We start from the raw sequence: 22,975 nt of genomic DNA, 5'->3' as shown, positions 1-22,975 counted from the left end.
GTGTGGTCACGTGGCAGAGGAGGCGAACAGGCCCCCTCCAGCCACTCACATCAGGTGGAGCACTTACAACCTAATCACCTCCGGCAGGTCCCAACTCTTAGAACTGTCACATCGGGTATTGGGTTCCACCAGACCGATTTGGGGGGCACTGAAATTCCAACCCTAGCCATTGTCTTCACTCAGCCTCCCCATTTCCAAACTTCACTGTTCTCTTCATTCCCCGGGATAGTTATTCTTCAAAATGGAGGTTCATCTGCTTCGCAGATGTCCACATCAGCTGTGTACCCGCTGCTGGGTAGCCCTTCAGATGTGGCGATGAGGGAGACACGGTCCCTTTGCAGCAGTCTGCTGGTGAGCAGGCAGGAAATAGGTAAAGTAGTGACAGAATGGTGAACTCCCAGAAGAAAGAGCCAGGCTGCCGTGGGGTCAAGGGGAACAGGAGAGGCTCTCTGGACGTTTATCCGCAGTGCTGTGTAAGACCTTAGGAACAAGCTGGAGCCAGCCTGGCAGAGGAAGCCGAGCGGGCCATCCCTGAGGCAGCAGCAGCCTGAGCGGGAAGAAGGCCGAGGGAGGTTCCCAAGGGCTGCTGGTCTGCAGCGGGCAAAGCTGACCATGAGTGAAGTGGCCTTTCACCCCCGATGGCTGTATTTTGCTGATTGTGCCAGAGAGGGTTGAAATAAGGGGTCACATGATAGGACTTCCCAGGTAGAATGTAAATGGCTGCTGAGCCCCCTGGATTGGTGATCTTGCTGAAGGTCTGCCAGAATTTATTTCCCTCTTTCCTTGCCTCTCGGCTTTGTTCCTGCTTCTCCTCCCCGGTGCCCTTACAGGAAGGGGCAGAGCAGTGGCATCGAAAGGTCAGTATTGGGCCTAGAGATTGCAGGGTGTGGAGATGAAATTTGGAAAGCTCATTTGGCCTCCTGCCTTTTTCCATTACTCACCCCCTTGAGAAATTCATGGGCGAGGCTCAGGTGCATCTGGCCCCAGGGCAGGACTCCCTGATGCTGGAGCGTGGAAACAGTGGTGTATTGGGGAGCCGGTGCCCTCCCCCAGGCCCCCTTCCAGTGGTCATTCTGTTGTTCTGTGTCCAGGTCTTGGAGCTCCCTAACGTCTGTGTTCCTGTATACTTCGGCTGCCCTGGGGAGGCATCTGACAGCCAGTTCTAGTCCTTTCTGTTACCATGAACTGTTGACAGATTTCCTTCCTCCCATTCCCTCTTATAAGGATGGACCCACATCTTCCCCCATAAGCCAGTGTACACTTCAGGGGCCAGCATGTCCACAGACCTGTGCAGATGTCTCTACTGTCTAATTCGAAACATTTTGTCACCCCTAAAAGCACATCATTAGCAGTCATTCCCCTGTCTCCCCTCTGAACTCCTGGGGGCCGTTAGCTGACATTCTGTCCCAGTGGATCTGCTCTGGGCATTTCACAAGGTGGAAATGTGCGCTTTGCGGCTTTTGTGACTCAGTACGGCCCTGCCTTTAATGGCAGTGCTCAGTTAAGAGGCCCTGAGACCAGCAGAGAACGGCACTCTGCACCTTCAGACACAAAGCCCGTGCCCGAGACCTGTGGGGCCCCTTGGGCAGTGTGGCCGGTTCGGTGCTAGTTCAGCCAGGGGCACAAACCCTGTCCCTGCTTCTTTGTACAGGTGGAAGTGTGAGGCAGAGTCTAACGGCTTGGTTTTCTCTTCCTATTCCTGCCCTGCAGTGAGAAGAAAGGGGCGGGCTGCTCTTCTGCCCTACTCAGAAAGCTTTTGGTTTAAAATTCTGCACAAACATCTATGTCTTCCTCTCCGTCTATTTCATATGTGCTTAGGAAAACGAGGCTGCTGCCTTCCCACAGTTGTCAGAATTCAGCCTGAGAGGTCAGCACCTATCACGGTCCTTTAGTGTTGGGTGAGTTTCAGTTTGTTTCTGTAGGGTAAGGGGCTGAGCACAGGCCTTGTGCTTCTAAAGCACACTGCACTGCGCTGATCCACAGCTCCTTTTGGTTTGAAATGACATTCTGTGGTCAGCACAGGCAGCACACACCTGTCATCTAGCACTTAGAAAATGGAGGCGGAATATCAGGAGTTCAAGGTTCTGCTCAGCTGCATGGCAAGTTCGAGGCCAGCCTGAGACTCTGCTTGACCCCAGAGAAAAAAACCAAAGAAGGAAGTTGAGGAAAGAGAAATGACAGTCCAGGGATGGCCGCGCACGCACGCGCGCACACACACACACACACACACACACACACACACACACACACACACGCACAGAGAGAAGGAGATAGAGATGCCGTGTTTCCCAAGGTTATACAGTGGCCAGGCTTGATCCTGAGCCAGCTACTACACAGGAATGTAAGAGCACCTTTAGGCATGTTAGTGCTAATCTTCCAGACTGTAAACATGTTTACAGTTCATCACTATGGCATCTGTATTTAAAAGTTATGAAATCTTACTTCCACCTCAGAGACACGTTACTTTGTGTTTTGAATGTTCTCCGGCTCAGTTTAAATGAGGCACCAGTATAAAGAATTTTACTTTTTCTGGGCATGGTGGCATATTCCTTTTATTGTAGCACCGTGAAGGCAGAGGCAGGCAGAGCTCTGTGAGTCCAAGGCCATCCTGTTCTATATAGTGAATTCTAAGCCAGCCAGGGTGAGACCATCTCTCAAAAAAGAAAAAGATGGGTTTTTTTTTTTTTCCTGAAAAGATTTGTTTTTATTATTTTAAATTGTGTGTCTGTGGGGGGGGCGGTATGTGAACATGAGTGGGTGTCCGAAGAGGCCAGAGGTGTTGGACCACCTGAAGCTGGAGTCTCAGGTGGCTGGGAGCCATCTGAGGGGGCTAGAAATTGAACTCTGATCCTCTGCAAGAGCAATATGAGCTCCTAACTGCTGAACCATCTCTCCAGCCCCAAGAATTTGTCTTCACAAAGATGCTGGACACTTGTGTACCATTTTATTTAGCTGAAAATTGCATGTATCTTTGTCTAAGGGCTTTACAGGTATGGCTCATTTATGTTCATAACAATCCTGTTATGTAAATGCTATGGTAATTCCCACTTTTACAGGTGGGGCGGAAGTAACAGTACCTGGATCACAGCTTTGCAGTCAGTGGGTGGGAACTGGTGAGCCAGCCCTGGGAGTCTGGCTCCCTAATCTGGATTTTAGTTAGATGCTTCCCATGTGGCCCTTCCACGTGTCCTGTAGCTTCATGCAGTGACCTTATGTAGTGAAGAAAATTGAACTATGTTAACTCTTTTATTTAATCAGCTCTGTGAACACATTAGCTCTGTGCAGAATGTCCCCCTATCTCTCAGAGAAGGTCCCCCCTGTCCATACCTGCACATGGAGGCATTAGCTGTGTTTTGTGAACACGAGCTAAAATTACTATTAACTTCTGTCGGTTACCTGTCATGTAGCTTTAATTTACCACAGCGCTGGGGATGCACCCAGGGCCTCCCGCTGTGCATGCACACTCTACTGTTGACAGACCTGGCTTTTTGAGACCAGTCTCAATAAGTGATCGGGACTGGTCTAGAACTCATTATCCCCGGCCTCTGCTCTTCTATCCTGGGACTTTAGGCATGCACCATCCTACTTGGCTGAAGTTAAACGTTATGATACCATACTTGACACAGATATTTAGTTGTAAAGCCTTTGGCTGTATTGACAATGGTGGTACTGGTAGGAGTTGCTGTGGACTCACTTACACAGTGTGGGAATCATTAAGTTGGCCATTGGAGCCTTTAGGGGAGAGTATTAAAAAGCAGATAAAGGCACCTGCCTCCAAGTCTGGTGACCTGAGTTCAATCCCTGCAACCCACGTGGTAGGAGGAGAGAGCAGACCTTTGTGTTCTGACCCTCACATGTGCACTGTAGCACACACACACCCCCTAAACAACAAGTCATAAGAATTTTAAAGATTAAAGGAACAAGTCACATTTTTCATTGTTTTGTATAGTTACCCAAGAAGATAGTTTCACACAGGTAAGGCACTTACTAACTACTACTCATCTCATTTATATTGTTTTGTTTGGTGTGTGGTACATAGTATAAATAGTAAGTAAGTTAGTTAGTTGTATTGTATGACTCATTCTGTTGTTAGCCTTTCTTGTTCTCGGTCTTATCTCTTGCTTTGAAAACACATAGGTTCTTCACTGGAAACAAAACAACAAAAAACAATAGCAAAGAGAGACCTTGGTGGTGGTGGCACACGCCTTTAGTCCCAGCAGTCCCAGCACTTGGGAGGCAGAGGCAGGCAGACTCTGTGAGTTGGAGGCCAGCCTGGGATACAAAGCCAGTTCCAGGACAACCACCTGGTGTAGATGCTGGACTCGTCCAGGTCCTCTGCAAGAGCAGGAAGAGCTCTTAGCCATTGAGCCGTCTCTCCAGCCTCCTCCCCTCAGACCCTGTTTTGTGGCAGTTTCTCTGGTTTCCGACAGGGTGTTGTATGTGGGCAGCTAGCAATCTGACTGTGCTGTTTGCACCTCCATCTTGTGGGTGGGGCTGGGGTGACAGTCAGGAGCGCTATTTCACACGTGGGTGGCTACAGGGGACGGACCTCGGGTTGTCTGGCTTTGCCACCCCAGCCATCTTGCTGGACTCCAGCTTACGTTTATAAAACTCAGTGTTCTTATGTGTAAAGAGCCACGGGAGCGGGCATTCTGTAAGGGCTGAATTCAGGGTCGTTTTTTTACTAGCGTACAAGGGAAAACTGACTTAGTCATCCTTGGGATTTCCCAACTTTACCTCATGGAACTTAGACAATTTAAGAATTACGAGCATTCCCAAATGCTATTTTCTTTCTTTCCTTTTCTCTTTACTTATTTTTGTTATTTCTTGTCATTTCCCCCATGCTTAAACCATCTGCTAAAAAGCATCCTTATTCAAAGATGAAAAGAACTGTGACGTTTGATTCTTCAGTGTTGTGAGTTGGTGACTTGTAGTTTTTTTCTGCCTTGGTTCAGTGAACAGATTGTCCCCAGGCAGTCCATGTAAACTAACCTGGACAGACAAGGTTTGGACTTTAAATCCACTTTCTTTTCTTCTTCTTCGGGGCGGGGACTCCTAGTCTGATCATTTATTTTCCACTGGTCAAGACTTATTTCTGACCGGACTCAGACTCAGTAGAAGCTCTCAGCGGTAACCTGTTCCTGGTGGGGTTCTTTGGCTTCCTGCATCCTCGCCAAAAGTCAGCCATGTTCTGCAGCCTTCGCCATGTTTTCTGTAGAGCATTGTTTCTCCAGGGCCTTCAGAGCGATGCGTCCATGTTTGTGTTAGTGGACACGTGGAGTAATAAGACGCTGATTCCTGCGTGCTTTGGTCCTGGGCTTCTTACCGTCTCTCTTAAGGGCTTTCTCACAGCATGTTGTTGGACATCACCTTCTTTAGAGAGGTTGAAAGCTTTCAGATTCTGCTAGCTCCTTTGGGACTACTGAGCCACAGTAGTATCTGTCAGTCAGAAATACACCCCCTCTTGTGAGAACCTGGTTGAGAACGCTCAGATTGGCACCCACAGTGTATCCTGAGCAGATGGGGGCTTCCTCTCTCTGGTTCTTCTTGGTCTGTAGCAAGAATGCCCCTGACTCACAGCAGGCGCCCTCTGCTGAGGGTCAAATGCCTTGTTTGTCGTTCCCATCACAGATTTGGATCACATGGCCCTTCCATTCTTCACCCAGAGCACCCCCAGCTCCGTGGCCAGGGCTTCTCATTCATCATCCACCTTAACATGTTTCTGACAGCCGGTAGGAAGGAGATGCTCAGCTTCATCCTTCTGCGGACTACCATATAGGAGGCACAACAAAGAGAGCTTTAGTCCTTTTCTCACATAGCTTTTGTTTGCACTGACACTTGTTTTCTGTAATCTGCCTCTCTGACAGACTCCTCTCCCGCCAACACACGTACAGGCTAATTATTAGGAAGACGTTAGCCTTTATTTTGGGTGTCACTCCTTCGTACAGACTGGCTTTGAATTCAGGGTCTTTTCATCCCAGCCTACTGGGTGCCACATGCTTGTACCACCACACTGGCTCTGAAACTTTTTAGAAATTGATTTTAGGTCACTGAGAGTCATTTAGGGCCTTATCCCAGTGTCAGGTACAACTGGTATTCTGAGGTGGGCTACCCAGTTCACACTATTCACATAGTACAGATTTAATGGAGGGGATAAAAAAAATCAAACAAACTGGAGATCTTATTTACTATTCTAAGAAAAAGTATATCAAAGTAAAGAAGATCAAGCCGTCAGTGTAGCCCGTTGATAAGTGCTTCTCCAGCATGTCGTGTGGCATGCAGGACATGGGACTGGACAGCACTGAAATACGTGGGCTTTTAGATTCGTCTCCTGTGTCTCCTTTACCTTTCATCATGTGTAGTCCATAGGGAGAACGTGCGTGCGTGCTCACAGGTACTCCCCCGAGCATAGGAAGCTGACATTTTTCAGTTTAATGACATGAGGGGATGTTGATGTACACACTGGGCAGGAATAACCTTTAGTCTGAAAGACCTAAGGTGTTGTTAAACGTGGGACATGGAGATAATTTAGCGGGTAGAGGCCCTTACCCCCAAGCCTGACAACCTGAATTCAACCCCGGCACCAATATGGTAGAAGGAGGAAGCCAACTCCTGCAAATTGTCCTCTGACCTTCACATGTGTGCTGTGGTATATGCACGCACACACGCACGCGCTAAATACATGTAATTTTAAAAAGTAAAGTGCCTAATTGGTAGCTATATTTAAGAGAATGTATTGTCTGTCCCAAGGAAAGGGAATTGGTAGATGAAGAAAGTTTCAGTAACTACAACTATACAGATACTTCAGACAGAACATGCCCTTTCTTCCCATAGCTTCTTTTCCTGTGTGCTAGTTTTACTTTGTTAATGATGTGAATAATAGCATTTTTATAATCTGAAATACTGGATAAAAGTTGAGCAGCATTAATTCATACGTTATTTACTGTAATTTAAAATTGCTTAACTTCTGCCTTGTGCTGGGCTCAGACCGGGGCCTGTGTGTGCCCTGCCAGTGGGACGCCACTAAACGACACCCCCTGGCTCCTGCTTGTGCTGCAAGCGCTGTGTCTTACTCTGGGAGACTTGTCCCGAAGGGAGACCTCGGCATGGAGGAGGTGAATAGGCTGCGCAGTTGGCGTGTGAACCTGGAAATGTGGGGTGCTGACCAAGAGCAGACCGGGTCCGAGTGGAGGGCGCACGGAGTGCAGACGTTGGTAGTCTGGGGCGGGAGCAGGGGTCCTCCTCATTGCCTCTGCTTTGGTTTCGGTTGTGATTTGTTTGTGATGCTGGGGTGGAGTGCAGCGCCAGAGCCTCGCACATACATGCTAGGCAGATGCTGCACCTGAGAGCCACATCTGGTCGGGAAGCCGGAAAAAGAGACCATCTTAGAAAATGTGTCCTTATGTCGTTAGACATAAGTTCCTCCCCGTGTCACTGGTCACGGCTGTGCCGCCTGAACCCCCTAGCTGTTAGGCGTCTCGGGATGGTCAAGCAAAGGCACTGGGGTCACCACGGTGGGTCGAGGCCCTGATTCATCTCCTGGGCCTGGCTTCCCCAGTCACAGTGCTGTGAGTGTGCCACGAAGGGATGGTTCCCAAGTAGGGAGGAAGGAACAGTGTCTGCCACGCGTTTGAGAGTCTTCACTGGCCTGAGGGGCTTGGGACTGTTAGAATTTCTGATGCAGCAGCAGCAGCAGCAGCAGCATTGCTGTGAAGGTTTGACGGTGCAGTGACCGCCATTCCACACGCGAGCTCCCTCTGCCAGTTAGAGACCGGCCGCAGATAGTCAGTCACAGGTGCGTACACAGAGGAAAAGATGTGCTCCGTCTTCCTCAGAACAGCTGAAACAGAACCAGCTGTGACCGCACACACCTGCAGTCACAGCCTAAGAGATAGGGCTCGGTGGGAGATCAGTTCAGAGAGAGCCTCGGTTACATGTCACGTTTAAGGCCAGCCTGGGCTACATGAGACCCGATCTTTAAAAAAAAGGTGGTGGCACACACCTGTGGACGCTGCGGTGAGAAAGTCTCAGGTTCCAGCCCAGCCCAGGCTACAGAGCTGAACCCTGTCTCTAAAGACTGGGGTGGGGCCGGGCGGTGGTGGCACACGCCTTTAATCCCAGCACTCGGGAGGCAGAGGCAGGCGGATCTCTGTGAGTTCGAGGCCAGCCTGGTCTCCAAAGCGAGTTCCAGGAAAGGCACAAAGCTACACAGAGGAACCCTGTCTCAAAAAAAAAAAAAAAAAAAAAAAAAAAAAAGACTGGGGTGGGGAGGGAAGGGGGGAGTTTATTAATTCCTGGAACTCAGGTGAGACAGTGACCTTGACCTACTCACACACAGTATGTAAAAGAAATAGATAAGTAAATAAATAAATGCTTTTTTAAAATCACTAAATTACATTTTCCACTTACAAAGTTTTTTGAAACAGGTTTTTCATCCAGCCCAGGTTAACTTGAATTCAGTATGTTGCTGAATCTGGCCTGGATCCTCAGGCCCTCCCCACCCATCGGCGTTCCTTGCTTTACATTACATTTTAAACATTTATTTATCTCTCTCTGTGTATGTGTGTGTGTGCGTGTGTGCGTGTGTGTGTGTGTGTGTGTGTGTGTGTGTGTGTGTGTGCGCGCGCGCGCGCACAAGTGGAAGTCAGTACATCCTGTAGCAGTCAGCTCTTTCACTCTGTTATGTGGGCTCCAGAGTTTAAACTCAGGCCAGGCAGCCAGCTCTTGGACTCACTGACCCACCACATAGGCTCTAACAGCCTTGAGATCTCACCAAGTTGCTGTGTAATTCTTGCATTCCAGGTATAACTCTTCACCTCAGACTCCCAAGTGCTGGATTATAGCCCTGTGCCCACCCTTTGGCTTCACTGTGTTTTTATGCCTTTGAAAGTTGTCCTGTGGGTTTTGTGGCCCAAATCCCGTTTTTCCGCTTCAGACTCCCAAGTACTGGGCTTACAAGTGTGCGCCCTCACGGACCTGACCCAGCATTGTTATGTTTTCCTTTTTCTAACACGGTGTTGAACATGAGCAGTGAGAGAGAGGAAGTGAGTTCCCTTCCTAACTCCTGAGTTGTCCAGTAAGCACACTCTCTTTTCAAACAGTAACCTATGGTGTGGGGGCACACACTTTTAATCCCAATGCCCAGCAGGCAGAGGCAGGTGGAACTCTGTGAGTTCAAGACCAGCCTGAGCTACAGAGTGAGTTCCAGGACAGCCAGAACTGTTACACAAAGAAACCCTGTCTCAAAAAACAACAACAACAAAAATTTATGTGTATGAGTGCCTGCATGCCCATATGTACACCACTTGCGTGCTTGGTGGTGTCCAGGGAGGCCTGAAGAGGGTGTCCATCACTTGGAGTTACAGATGGTTGTGACGTCGTGTAGCTGCAAGACCAGTAAGCGCTCTCAACTGCTGAGCCATCGATCCGGCACCTGGTACTTTTAAAACTTTTTCTGCTTGTTACACCTTTTGACCCAAGACTTATTTATTTTTCGAGACAGGATTTCTCTGTATAATCCTTGCTGTTCTGGAACTCTTTGTAGACCAGGCTGGCCTCAAACTCGGATGCCTGCCTCTGCCCAGCCTGACCCAAGACATTTTATAGCATCCTAAGTATATAGGTATGTAAGCACAGAGACAGGCAGATCTCTGTGAGTTCAAGGCCATTGTGGTCTACATATGGAGTTCAGGCCAGCTAGAGCTACACGGAGACCATGTCTCTAAACAAACAAAGCCAAGGATATAGGTTTGTAAAGTAGGTATGCAAATCAAACATGTACTGGTAATAAATCTATTAGAAACTTATTTTAGAACAGTACTTTGAAACACAAATAATTTTACCATTATTAAAAATGCAGACAAAAAAGAAAAAAGAAAAAGTTGCTGGGTGGTGCACACCTTTAATCCCAGCACTTGGAGGCAGAGACAGGCGGATCTGAGTTCGAGGCCAGCCTGGTCTACACAAGAGAGTTCCAGGACAGCCAGGGCTGTGCAGAGAAACCTGTCTTGGAAAACAAACAAAACAGTAACAAAGAAAGTAAACAGCACTTACCCCAAAATCCCAAACAAAAATGGTATAATAGCAATGTAAGAATTTTTAAAATCTGATACTACAAAATGCCTAATTTGTAAACAGAATTTTCTTTTTAAGTAGCCTGTTTTTTTTTTTTTAAAGATTTATTAATTATATATACAGTGTTCTGTCTGCAGGTATACCTGCAGGTCAGAAGAGGGCATCAAACCTCATTACAGATGGTCATGAGCCATGTGGTTGCTGGGAATTGAACTCAGGACCTCTGGAAGAACGAGCAGTACTCTTAACCACTGAGCCATCTCTCCAGCCCTAAGTAGCCGGTTTTTTAAGAGTAATTATAGACCCATAGCAAAAAAAAAAAAAACAAAAAACAAGAAATGCCCGCATGCCCCTGTCCCTTTCCTGCCAGCATCCCCACCAGAGCAGAGTGTTTCAGCCACACCCAGATGGATACCTCTTTATCACCGAGACTTGCAGCCTGGTCAGTCTGCACCAGGGAGCGCTCTCTGCTCTCTTGGTGACGTTTGGCTTGGGAGGGAGAGGGGTGGGTGGCTCAGGACCATCTCAGCTCTGGTTTTCTTCCTGTGTGTTTGGTGCTGCCCTTGGAACATCCTCAGTTCTCAGCTTTGTCTCAACAAGCAAACAAACCCAGCTGTGGAGCTGTGAACAGTAGGTGGGCCAGCAAGGAGGGAGTCAGCCAGCTCCAACTGTTGAGCCCCTGTGGGCTGGCAGAGACTCAGGAGTGCCCCGTGGGCATAGGACCAGTTCAGTGCCCAAGAAAGTCAATCTTCCCAGTGTTTCTTCCAGGGTTGGCCCAAAGAATGTTTCACCGGTATCCAAATGTCTCTACTAACCTGCAAACAGGACTTTGGGAATTTCGGCTAACTCTTTATTCTTAGAGCACAGAGGATTGGGGGTATAATTAAAATCCATCTATAATTCTCCATTATCCTTTTAGCCTTCTTAACTGATCACATTCCTCTACCAGCTCTTAGTCAGAGAACTAGTGGTCTTTTTCTGCCTCTGACTGCTCACCTCCCTAGGAGTACTAGCAAGCATTACCGTACTATAATTATTGCCTACTACGGACATATTTATTCTGTTCCATTCAGTGTTACAAATGCATTACATATACTAAGCACTGTAATTGTCACAGCAACACAGTAAGGTGTATCACTTGGCAGATAGCAAGCGAAAGCCCAGGGAGAATGAATACCCGCCCCAGGTTTGAATGGGTGGTGTGGGCAGGGTGGTCAAGTGGTGTCCGGTTACCCTGACTTAGAGTAAGTTTTGATAGTTCATTTTGTTCAAGTAGGAAGTTCAGATGAGTCCATTTAATCCGATGGGCTTTTCGTCTCTCCTGTTTCTGTGTGTGTATCGAAGGCTTTTAATCCCCAAAGCACAGACTGTGACATTGTTAGAGAAGACTGTTTATAAGGAAATCTATTAGCTCTTTCCTCAAGAGAGAATTACATGAGGATGTTCACTTCAGTGTTTCTAGCAAAGCTCCGGAGAGAACTGGCCTCATAGGAAGCAGTAGTTACAGTGTGCAGCTCAGGGTTTTTAGATAGAACTCTCCTCTGCCCCTTCATCCTGCTCATTACAGAGACCCCGATACTCAGGACTGATTTATACTTAAGCTTTCTGGACACCTGTCTTGGTCTGTCAGCGCACACAAACATGTCTTTTATCTGTTTGCCTATTTCGTTTTAACACAAAATTAGAATGTTTTTATACTTAGCAATGTATCTAGGACATCTTTGTTGTCCTTTATAAAGGTGTCAGAATATTAAAAATGTGTTTAGACCATTCCCCCTTTAAAAATGTGTTGTGTGGAGCCCCTATAATTTCTTAATGATTTAGAATGCATTTTGATACCACTCTGTCCTCTTTGACCTCCTTGTTCACACACACACACACACACACACACACACACACACACACACACACACATACACACACACACACACTCTAGCATGGCCAGGTGTGCCAGTGCATTCCTACAATCCCAGCACTTGGGACGCAGAGGCAGGAGGATGAGCAGTCCAAGGCCAGCCTCAGCTGTGTAGCAAATTTGGAGCCAGCCTGGACTACACGAAAACCTGTCTGAAAATACCAAAAAGATAAAAATTTTAAAATGGAGAATTTTAGTTAATTCATCTCTGAGGTGCCTCCAACTCAACATTTGTTGTTCCTTATTCCCCATGAATTTGTAGAATTGCCGAACCCCCCCCCCCCCCAGCAGCGAGCCGTCTTTCCCACGGTAGCTCTGCCTGTCATTCACCCAGCCCCCCTTCTCCCTTGCGTCTGCTCTAGGGAAGAGGTGCTCCATTCCTCCATGGTAAGTGGCTCAGGACAGAGAAGAAAGAGGCCGCAGTGCCGAGCAGAGGTGGTCAGGCTTTGGGTCAGTGGTAGAATTGGTAGTGTAGACCTGCAGAGAGTAGTGGACCTGAGGGACCACAGTGTGTCCAGGAGAGTCTGTATTTTCTTTAGGAGTTCAGAGCTCAGGATCGGTGTCTGCCTCTTCCAATGAAGCCAGGCCGGCGCAGAGAGCCGCAGTCATTGCCAGGGGCTTCTGGATTGTTCCAGAACTCCTCTGGAGTTTAGCTGGAAACTGAAAAGAACCAGAGACTTGGCTCCAGCAAAGCAAATAGAGGGCTTTTAGATGTAGTTGTTAAAATCTTGGTGAACGGTTTTAAATGAGTCTCAAGTTCCTTACACACTTGAGTGTTCAGGTGTGCATTCCGGGCTGGTGGATGGGTTTATTGCAGCTGTAAGTTCTCTTCAGGAGTGTCTTCTGTGTACCTTTCTCTCGGTCTACTCAGTGCTGGGAAAGGTGACTGTCCTCCAGCGCAGCCCCTGGGAAACCACTTGGGCTACCGTGGACCAGGATTTTTCTTTCTGGCCACTGACCAGCTCCCAAGTCATGACGCGGAGACTTACTGCTTATGAATGCTCAGCCTTAGCTTAGCTCATTCTGGCCAGCTCTTTTAACTTAAGTTAACCTGGTTCTCTCTGTCTACCTTTTGCCTCAGGCTTTTGACCTTCCTTCTGTGTATCATACTTTCACTGTTTCTTGTGGCCGGCTGGCGGCTGCCTGGCTTCTTGTCCGGGCATGCCCCTCTCTTTCTCTCTTTTTCTCTCCTCTTTTCCAGGTCTAGATTTCCCCTCCTACTTACTCTCTCTGTCTGCCATCCCCCTCCCCCCAGTCCCTGTGTGCCTAGCTGTTGGCCATTCAGCTCTATTAGACCAATCGGGTGCCTTAGGCCAGCAAGGTGAAGCAAATGCAACTCATCTTTACATAATTAAACAGATACAGCACACAGGAATGTAACACATCTGTACATCGCTAAGGAAGGCAGCAGAAACAAATGTAACACATAGTTTATGTAGTTAAATATTCTGCAGAACTACTGGGGGTTTCTTAGAAATGAGTAGGTACGGTAGTGCTGTTTTACCAAGTGCTGCAGGTGGTGTAGACGGTCATCCTCTAGGTTTGTGAGTCAGCGGCCTGGAACACCAACTCCGACCCTCACCCTTTCAGTTCTGATGGAACCCTCCCCTGCCCAAGTAAGGAGGGGAGGACAGACTGGTCTCCTGGGGATTTAGACTTTGAGACTGTGACCTTTTCTCTACTCTTTCTGCTCTGTGACCAATTTGTGGGCTGTGGCTTTTTCTAGTCCAGGACAAAATCTCAGTGGTATCTTCCCAAAGCAAGGTTGCAAACCTCCCATTGTACTACGTTAATTAGTAAATATTAAATGTCCACCTTGTGCAGACATCTTGCTAGGTGCTGTCCAGTGTCTAATGAAGAGAATGGCAGGTTACAGTAAACACTGGCTTTGGAGGTGGTCCAGGTACAGACCCATCTCCGCTACTTGTAACACATGCTGTTTCTCCTCTCTAAGCTACAGTGTCTTTCTCTAAAAGACAAAACCAAACCAAAAAGGTATCCCAGGAGCTGTTGTGGAGGTTCTATTTATTTTTATTGTTTTTGACAGTGTCTCGTTATGTAGCCCAGGCTGGCCTGGAACTCAGAGATCCTCCTGCCTCTGGCCCCTGAGAGCTGGAGGTGAAGTTTGCCACAGTTGATCCATCTGCCTGATGTTGGAGAACAGGCCGTGAAGGAATAATGAATCTCACTGATTCACAACGTATTTTCTTTTGCGTTGCTTTTCAGAATGAAAGCCATCGAGAGTCCCAACAAAGACGATGACACCCAGTGGCTGACTTACTGGGTGGTGTACGGCGTGTTCAGCATTGCCGAATTCTTCTCGGACCTCTTCCTGTCCTGGTTTCCCTTCTACTACATGCTGAAGGTACAGTGGCTTCTAATGGGCGGTCGCCTCCACGGCTGTCTCCTTTGCCTCTCTCGGACTCCGTCTCCGGGCCCTGTACCAGGAATAGTAGGAGCAGGGACTTAAATGTTGGCTGCCGGGGCTCTTGTCTCCCATTACAGCTGAGAAGGCAGCATTCATGGCTCCCTTTCTCCCTCCCTTCCTTTGTTTGAGGCCTTGAAGAGCCGGGACAGCTTGTGTCAAAAGGTGTGTTGGGCAGTTGCAGGGGTTGGAAGCACTGTGACTTGACGCAAGTGTTGCCATTGACCTTCATGCAGTGACGTGTGACGCAGCAAAGAAACGTCAGCATGTTTGCAGCATTCATAGTGCAGGACAGGAGTCGTTATTTGGGGGAAACCATGTCATTCCCATGATAGACTTGGAGAAGAAAATGTCCCGTTGCTTCTGAAAGTCATCTTGGTAACTTTGGCTGGTGTAGTAGTCAGAGCTCAGCCCTGCCAAACCTTGTTTTTGGCACAGGACAAGCCCAGCTGCCAACATTTGGGGAAGTGGACAGGAAGCTGAAACTCATAGCTGGATCTCTGTGGGCTTCTGGTTTGCACCAGAAGTGAACAGGAGGGGGAAAGGTGTCCATTTCGTGGATATGGATTCCTCTCCCCGGATGGTTTCCCACGTGTCTTCCACGGAAGAGGCCCTGCTCTCGACAGTGGGTGGCATGTACCTAACGCCTCTGGGCCCCAGAGTGCAGAGCTGGCAAGCTAGCGAAGGTGCCGTGTCTGGCCGTGAGGGACTCTAGGCTGTCCCTCTCACTTGTAGTCATTTTAATGCGCAGTACTCGGGGCATAGTTTAAAGGGTCAAGTCGTTCTGAAAGGTTTTGAAAAGAAAATCCATTCTGCACTTTGCTTAAAAACAACCATGTCGGAGCTGGAGAGATGGCTCAGTGGTTGAGAGCATTTGCTCCACTTGCAGAGGATCCAGGTTCGATTCCCAGCACCCACACAGCTGCTCACAACAGTCTGCATCTTCAGTTCCAGGGGATCTGATGCCTCTTCTGGCCTCCATGGTTACCAGGCACACATAAGCTGAACACTCATATACATAGAATAAGAATAAATATTTTTAAAAAACAAAAAGGCTCACTTTCACCTCATTTATGGCAATTTAGTTTTGTCATTTACCTCCATGTCTCTAAATAATACTTGGTTTAGTTGCTTTTTTATATTTTACACGCTTTTTTATATTTTACACGTATCTCTTGATTCCCATTGAAAAATGATTGTCTCTTCTCCCCGACCCCCATCCTACCTGATGCTACACCCTTCCATGTCCCCATCGTTTCCACTTACAGAATTATGACTTTGAAAATGCCTTTCAGTCTGCTCATATAGTTGGCATGCAGCGCCCCCGGAGTTTTCTTTACACCTGGTCATTGTTCCTCATATATCTTTAACTCATTTACAGTCATTTTTATTTTTATTTATATCCATTCGCGTACTTCATTTTTAATCTAAGAAAGCTTGGGTGTGGGAGATTAGATAATGGCACCCTTTTCTCTCTTTCTTTCTTTCTTTTTTTAAAGATTTATTTATTTATTATGTATATAGTGTTCTGCCTGCATGTATCCCTTCAGGCCAGAAGAGGGCACCAGATCTCATTACAGATGGTTGTGAGCCACCATGTGGGTGCTGGGAATTGAACTCAGGACCTTTGGAAGAGCAGCCAGAGCTCTTAACCCCTGAGCCATCTCTCCAACCCAATGGCACCCTTTTCATTCTTTAGTTTCTTTTTTTGTTTTTGTTTTTTTCTGGGTGGGGAGTTGAACCAGGGTTTGCACGGGTTAGGTGAGTGCTCTACCACTGAGATACCCTGCCAGCTCCTTTATCTTGATTTTTAATTTTGAGATATAAGAAACATAGTTTTTCTTTGCTATTTGATCTTAGCCTTTATTTAAAAAAAAAAATCTGTCCACATGTCCCTCTTTCCTGTCTGTCTGTCTAGTTCTTACATTTGCTCATAGTTACAACCATTCTTCAATTAATACCATGTGTTGTGATTTTTATTTCAGCTATCATAATTTTCAAGCCTGGCTGTTTATTCTAGGCTCTTACTTTAATTTTAATTTACTTGTGTGAGTGTACACTTGTGACAGCCCAAGACACCTCCAGGAGTCGGGTCTGGTCTCTCCTTCCATCCAGGTTCCCGCATCAGCTCTCGGGCTCTGGCCACAAGGCTCGCACAGCCGTTTGACTTCTTTGAGCTGGAAACAGTCCGCTGTAAAATTCCGTGTCATTCAGTTGTGGTTTCGCTCCTGACAGTCTGTAGTTGATTATCTTGTTTTTCTTCAGAAACAGTGTACTCATCAAGTGTCTTATTATTTTGGTCTGCAAACCAATTTTCCTCCAAGGGATTCATAAACTCTGGCTGTGGAATAAAGGCCACACCCATTTATGCTAGAGTTGGGGTGGGTGAGTCCGTTCTGTCTTGGGGAGACTGAGGCAGCAGAAGAAACAGTGAATGAGTGACTCCCCCCTCCATCTTCCCCTCCCCAACATCAAAGATGCCTCAAAGTTGTATCTGCCAGATCCTGAGGAGTGAGAAAATCATGATCTTTGGTTGGTCCCTCCCCCACCTTTTTTTTTTTTTTTTTTTTTTAACTTCGAGGTCTGGAAACAAGAAAAAATGTAAAAGTCCCAAAAAAGATTTGATAAATTTGACAAAATTAACTTTTTGTTTTGTTTTGTTTTGTTTTGTTTGTTTTGTTTTTCGACACAGGGTTTCTCTGTGTAGCTTTGTGCCTTTCCTGGATCTCACTCTGTAGACCAGGCTGGCCTCGAACTCACAAAGATCCTCCTGGCTCTGCTTCCCGAGTGCTGGGATTAAAGGCGTGCGCCACCAACACCCGGCCAAAATAAACATTTTAATAACTCAATTTCTGTATGACAACAGGTAGCAAAAAACTACATCAAAATAATGACAGACCAGGAGGATATATTTACAACATTTATATCAAATAAGGAACTGATATACAAAATACATAAAAATTTCTGTAAAGAAAGAAACAGGCAGAATTTCTATATAGCAAAAAGAAAAAAAATGTAAGTATGAGTGTCTGGGAATCACCCTCCCCAGTGACATGGGGGTTGGGGTGTCTTAGTTAAAACACTGTCCGGAAACAGCCTGGAGAGGAAAAGCTTTGTCTTACAGCTTACAGTCAGTCTATTGTGGAGGGAAGTCGAGGCAGGAATCTGGAGGCAGGAATCTGGAGGCAGGAGCTGAAGCAGAAGCCATGGAAGGCTGCTGTTTCCTTGGCTTGCTTGTCTAGCTTACTCAGCTGTAGCTAGAGTTTTCCTGCTTTGCCCACAGTCAGGACAAATCTTTGTCACCCGCCAGTCCCACAGCCGCTCAGACCCAACCAAGTAAACACAGAGACTTATATTGCTTACAAACTGTATGGCCGTGGCAGGCTTCTTGCTAACTGTTCTTTTATCTTAAATTAACCATTTCCATAAATCTATACCTTGCCACGTGGCTGGTGGCTTACCGGCGTCTTCACATGCTGCTGGTCATGGCGGCAGCTGCAGTGTCTCTCTGCCTCAGCCTTCCGCTTCCCAGAATTCTCCTCTCTCCTTGTCCCACCTACTTCCTGCCTGGCCACTGGCCAATCAGTGTTTTATTTATTGACCAATCAGAGCAATTTGACATACAGACCGTCCCACAGCACTTCCCCTTTCTTTTTTTTTTAAAAGGAAGGTTTTAACTTTTACACATCTCCAAAGTCAGCTTGGTATATTTGGGAATTTGGGCGTAGCTTCTCTTACTACTTCCTGCTGGAGGGGGGCTCTGTATCTTATGGGGACACAAAGAAAATTTTAGGATCATGGAGTAGTCCGTGAGACCGTATCGTCTGAGCCAGTTGCCTTGAAACAATTCTGGATGTTGGATCATCTGGGCCATGGTGTCACTGGAGACCTTTCAGGTGGTCTTGGCTGGTCAAACCTGATGTATCTTAATCTGGAACAAATCCATAGCCTCTGGCTTTCTGTGGAAACAAAAGCAGAGCCTCTTTTCCAAAGCAACATATCCTTACATCCAAATTTTGAAGTCAAGGTACCTTTAAAATACACATTTTGGCATAACTCAACAGCTTTTGCAATCAAATGTTTTTCTTCAGTTACGAATATCAAAGAGAACATAATCCAGATTCTCTGTGTGGTAGCCATCTTTATGTGGCTTATTTTTTATATTACCTTGAGCCTATTGCTTTAAACTGAAGCCTTTTAAGCCTGAAACGGCGCTGCGGCTGCTGGCTCCGCCCACTTCAGCTTCCCAACATGGCGGTGGTACGTTTTCCGCCAGCTCTGGGAGCCATCAACTCTTGGAAATAGTGGGTCTATGCTTCTTATCAAAGCAGCGTGTAGCCCAGAAACCTCTTTTTTTTGTTTTGTACTAGCAAAGGCTAAATCCACCACGCAGCTTAATGTGCCACTTGCAGAGGCCTCATTCCCGCCTTACTGCAGACCAAGCGCACACGCTAGGAACCCGCCAGTAGCTCAAACCGGCAGGCTGCCGCTCATTTGAGAGAGACAATTAGGAAGCTGTTTCTAGCTCCGTTTTAGAATCTTTTCTCAGGTTTTAGGTGGAAACTCTTGCCCTCTCGTTGGGCGCCATTTGTTGCTAGAGTTTTCCTGCCTGGCCCACAGTCAGGACAAATCTTTGTCACCCGCCAGTCCCACAGCTGCTCAGACCCAACCAAGTAAACACAGAGACTTATATTGCTTACAAACTGTATGGCCGTGGCAGGCTTCTTGCTAACTGTTCTTTTATCTTAAATTAACCATTTCCATAAATCTATACCTTGCCACGTGGCTGGTGGCTTACCGGCGTCTTCACATGCTGCTGGTCATGGCGGCGGCTGCAGTGTCTCTCTGCCTCAGCCTTCCGCTTCCCAGAATTCTCCTCTCTCCTTGTCCCACCTACTTCCTGCCTGGCCACTGGCCAATCAGTGTTTTATTTATTGACCAATCAGAGCAATTTGACATACAGACCGTCCCACAGCACTCAGCCTGCTTTCTTACCCAGCCTGGGACTACCTGCCTGGGGGACACAGCCCACAGCAGGCTGCGCCCTCCCATATCGATTATTAATCAGGAAAATTCTCACAGAATTGTGTAGAGACCAATCTGGTGGCGGTATTTTCTCAATTAAGATTCCCTCTTCTGGGGCTGAAGAGATAAGAATACTGGCTATTCTGGAAAAGGCACCAGGGTTCAATTCCCAGCACCCATGTGGCAGGTCATAACCGTGTATAACTCCAGTCCCAGGGGATCCAGTGCCCTCTTCTGGCTTCCACCAGTACCAGACACGTACATGACGCATAGACATACAGATAGGTAAAACACTTGGACACGTAAAACAAAATAAAAAATAGTTTAAAAGATTCCCTCTTCCCAGGTTTGTGTCTAGTTGACAAAAACTACCAACTCAGGGACTTAAAATAATAAAGCCTCATATTGTAGTCACTAAATTGACAGTTTTTTGTTTGTTTGTTTTTTGTCTTTTTTTGTTGTTGTTTTTTGTTTTTGTTTTTGTTTTTTTCGAGACAGGGTTTCTCTGTGTAGCTTTGCGCCTTTCCTGGAACTCACTTGGTAGTCCAGGCTGGCCTCGAACTCACAATGATCCACTTGGCTCTGCCTCCCAGGTCAGATTTTTTTTTTTTTGAGACAGTCTCTTGTGACTTTGGCTGACCTTGAACTTGCTGTGCAGTAAACTGTAGGCAGAAGTTTCTGTCCCAGCAGCAATTCCCAAATACCCAGCAGCCAATTCCCAAATTACTACACAGAGGCTTATATTTAATTATAAATGCTCGGCTGGTAGCTCAGGCTTATTACTAACTAATTACTAACTTAAAATAACCCATAATTCTTATCATGTTTAGCCACATGGCTGGGTACCTTTTCTCAGTACAGCATTCTCATCTTGTTTTCTCTGTGTTTGGCAACTCCTGACCCCACCCTTCCTCTTCCCAGCATTCTTAGTTTGGTCACCCCACCTGTACTTCCTGCCTGGCTCCTGGCCAATCAGTGTTTTATTAAACCAATTCAAGTGACAAATCTTCACAGTGTGCAAGAGAATTATTCCACAGGAGTAAACGCTGGTGTGTGTCACCAAGCTTGGCCTGGCAGACAGTTTAAAGATTGAAAATCCCTGGTGTGGATGAGCGCACAGGGAATTGGACATGTAATGTGCTGCAGTGAACTGTGTGTCATTAAAACAAACATGAGAGTTTCTTGTTGAATTGAAAAATGATGGCCTCACAATATAACCCCAAGGAAATGTCCACAGTACATGAGGGTTGCACAAGATGCTTTTCCTTTTGTGGGTGAAGAACGTGATAACATTTCTTTTTCGTGTGTCTGTGTCTGTGTCTGTGTGTGTGTGTGTGTGTGTGTGTGTGTGTGTGTGTGTGTGTGTCCCCGTCCGTCTGTCCGTCTTTCTCCGTCCCCGTGTCCTCATATATGGGCACAATGTGTGGAGGACAGAAGTTTATATCAGTGTTTTCCTTGATTGCTTCCTATTTCATTTACTGAGGCTCAGTCTCTTGCTGAACCCAGAGCTCATCAGTTCTGCTAGCCAGCTTGCTCTGGGGGAAGCCTGTCTCCACCTGCCGAGCACAGGGAGTACAGCCCACCCAGCTTTGCACATGGGTCCCAGGGGCCAAGTCCTGTCCTCACACTTCCACGTCAGGTGCTTTAGGTACTGAGCCATCTCTCCCCAGAGCCACTATTTCTCATTTTAACTTGGTCCTCCTTAGCGTTGAGTGTGGACTTGACCCGATCTAGAGTGACCGGAGAAGTGGGGTTCAATTGACTGACCTGTGGGCGTGCCTTGGGGGAGTGTCTCGATTGCTGATTGTTGTAGGCCAACCCCGGGCCACCTGTGGGGGGTGCCATTCCCTGGGCAGCGGGTCCTGGGCCGGGTAAAAAAGCTAGTTATACTTGAGACTGTGGTGAGCAGCAAGCATGTTCCTCCACAGTCTCTGCCTTGCCTTCCCTCAGGGAAGGACCTGGAAGCTGAAACATACCCTTGCCTTCCCTAAGTTGCTTTTTGTCAGACTGTGTTATCACAGGACAGAAGTAAAAATAGGACGCTTTAGTAGGATACAAACTCGTACCCCTTCTCTGCTCCTTGTCATTTTATTTGTGGTTCAGGAAGAACGGTCACTTTTGTTTTACATGTCCCTAAAGACAGGGTTTTACTGTAGCTCAGGTGACCTCAAATTTTTGTGCACAGCTTGAACAGTTGACTTTATTTTCTTTATTTTTTTGAACAGTTGATTTTAAATTTAACCTGACTCCTTTCTGTGGCAAAGGCTTTCCAAAATCTAGATTTATGTGTTTATTTTCTTCCTACCTTAATTATACAGGTTTACATAAGGCCATTCACACAAGTACATATTGTATTCTGAGCATATTTCTTCTCTTTGGTTCTCCAGACAGTTTCTCTTCTATTTTCATGTTATCAGAACATAAATGGTAGACTTAGGTTTCTGACCAGTTCATTGTAGCAGAGTAGGAAAAGTTGATACATAAAACCAGGCATTCGTGTTCGTTTTCTCTCTCTCTCTCTCTCTCTCTCTCTCTCTCTCTCTCTCTCTCTCTCTCTCTCTCTGTGTGTGTGTGTGTGTGTGTGTTGCTGGGGGTTGAACCCTGGGCCTGGTGCATTTTAGACAAGTGCTGTGTCATTGAGCTACATCCCCAGCCCTCGAGATACATTTTCTCTGGCGTTAGCTTTAAATTCTGACAGGATGGTCCCTGACTATCAGTTGTACCCCTACAACTAGCTTTGGAGCCGCAGACAGGAGTCTGGCTGTTGGCGTGTGGATTCATTGTGTCAGTGCTGATGTCGAAGTGGTCCAGTTAAAGCAGTATGTGTTTTTCGTCTGAACTGTCGGTAAGAGTGGGCTTGTGTGCGCCTCTGGGAGAGTTATATCGGGCACTCGGAGGAGAGCTTGATGGAAAATGAGGTCACATCTGTGTGAGAAATAGTTAACATAGATTAAGGTGGAGTTTTGAAAGCTGGTAGCTGGGTATTGCCTTGAGAGTTGAATGGTAATTAACCTTATTTTTAATATGAGAACTGGAAAATGCTGAGAATGTAGATACAGAGCAGTAATTATTTTACTGTCCCAAGACAGTGGCTAAGGGTACCAGGAAGTACCAAGTGGGTCTCTGGCTGTGTATTCCACAGTGATTACATCGAGAACAGAGCTGGAGACATGTGGCTCCACCCATCCGTTAGTCCTGCCTTAATTCATGCAGAAAAGAGACCCTGCCCGCTGGAGTCTCTGTAGGTGGATGGCGTTTCAGAGGGTTCCACTAATAAGTAGTGAGAACTTTAGATGATACTGTTGCTCTACTGCTAGCTGATAAAAAAACACTATGGGGCTGGAGAGATGGATCAACAGTGAAGAGCACTGACTGCTCCTCCAGAGGACCCGGGTTCGATTCCCAGCACCCACATGATGGCTTACAGCCACCCGTAAGTCTGTTTCCAGAGGGATCTGACCTCTGTAGGCACTGTGTGAACATACGTCGCAATACATACTTGGTGTGAACATACGTCGCAATACATACTTGCAGGC

General features: G+C 46.8%; 1 protein-coding gene across 1 annotated transcript in view; it reads left to right on the top strand.

Moving 5' to 3' along the window:
- Reep5 (receptor accessory protein 5) overlaps positions 1 to 22,975 on the top strand; it is a 34,267-nt gene that overhangs the window by 5,337 nt on the left and 5,955 nt on the right. Inside the window, exon 3 of the mRNA XM_076554929.1 lies at positions 14,216 to 14,354. Within this exon, the coding sequence (XP_076411044.1) occupies positions 14,216 to 14,354 (139 nt within the window). The remainder of the gene's footprint in view (positions 1 to 14,215; positions 14,355 to 22,975) is intronic.

Source organism: Peromyscus maniculatus, chromosome 19 (genome assembly GCF_049852395.1).
Source record: "Peromyscus maniculatus bairdii isolate BWxNUB_F1_BW_parent chromosome 19, HU_Pman_BW_mat_3.1, whole genome shotgun sequence".
Taxonomy (NCBI): Eukaryota; Metazoa; Chordata; class Mammalia; order Rodentia; family Cricetidae; genus Peromyscus; species Peromyscus maniculatus.
Note: the sequence above shows the minus strand (reverse complement) of the source record. Positions and strands in the feature narration are given on the sequence as shown.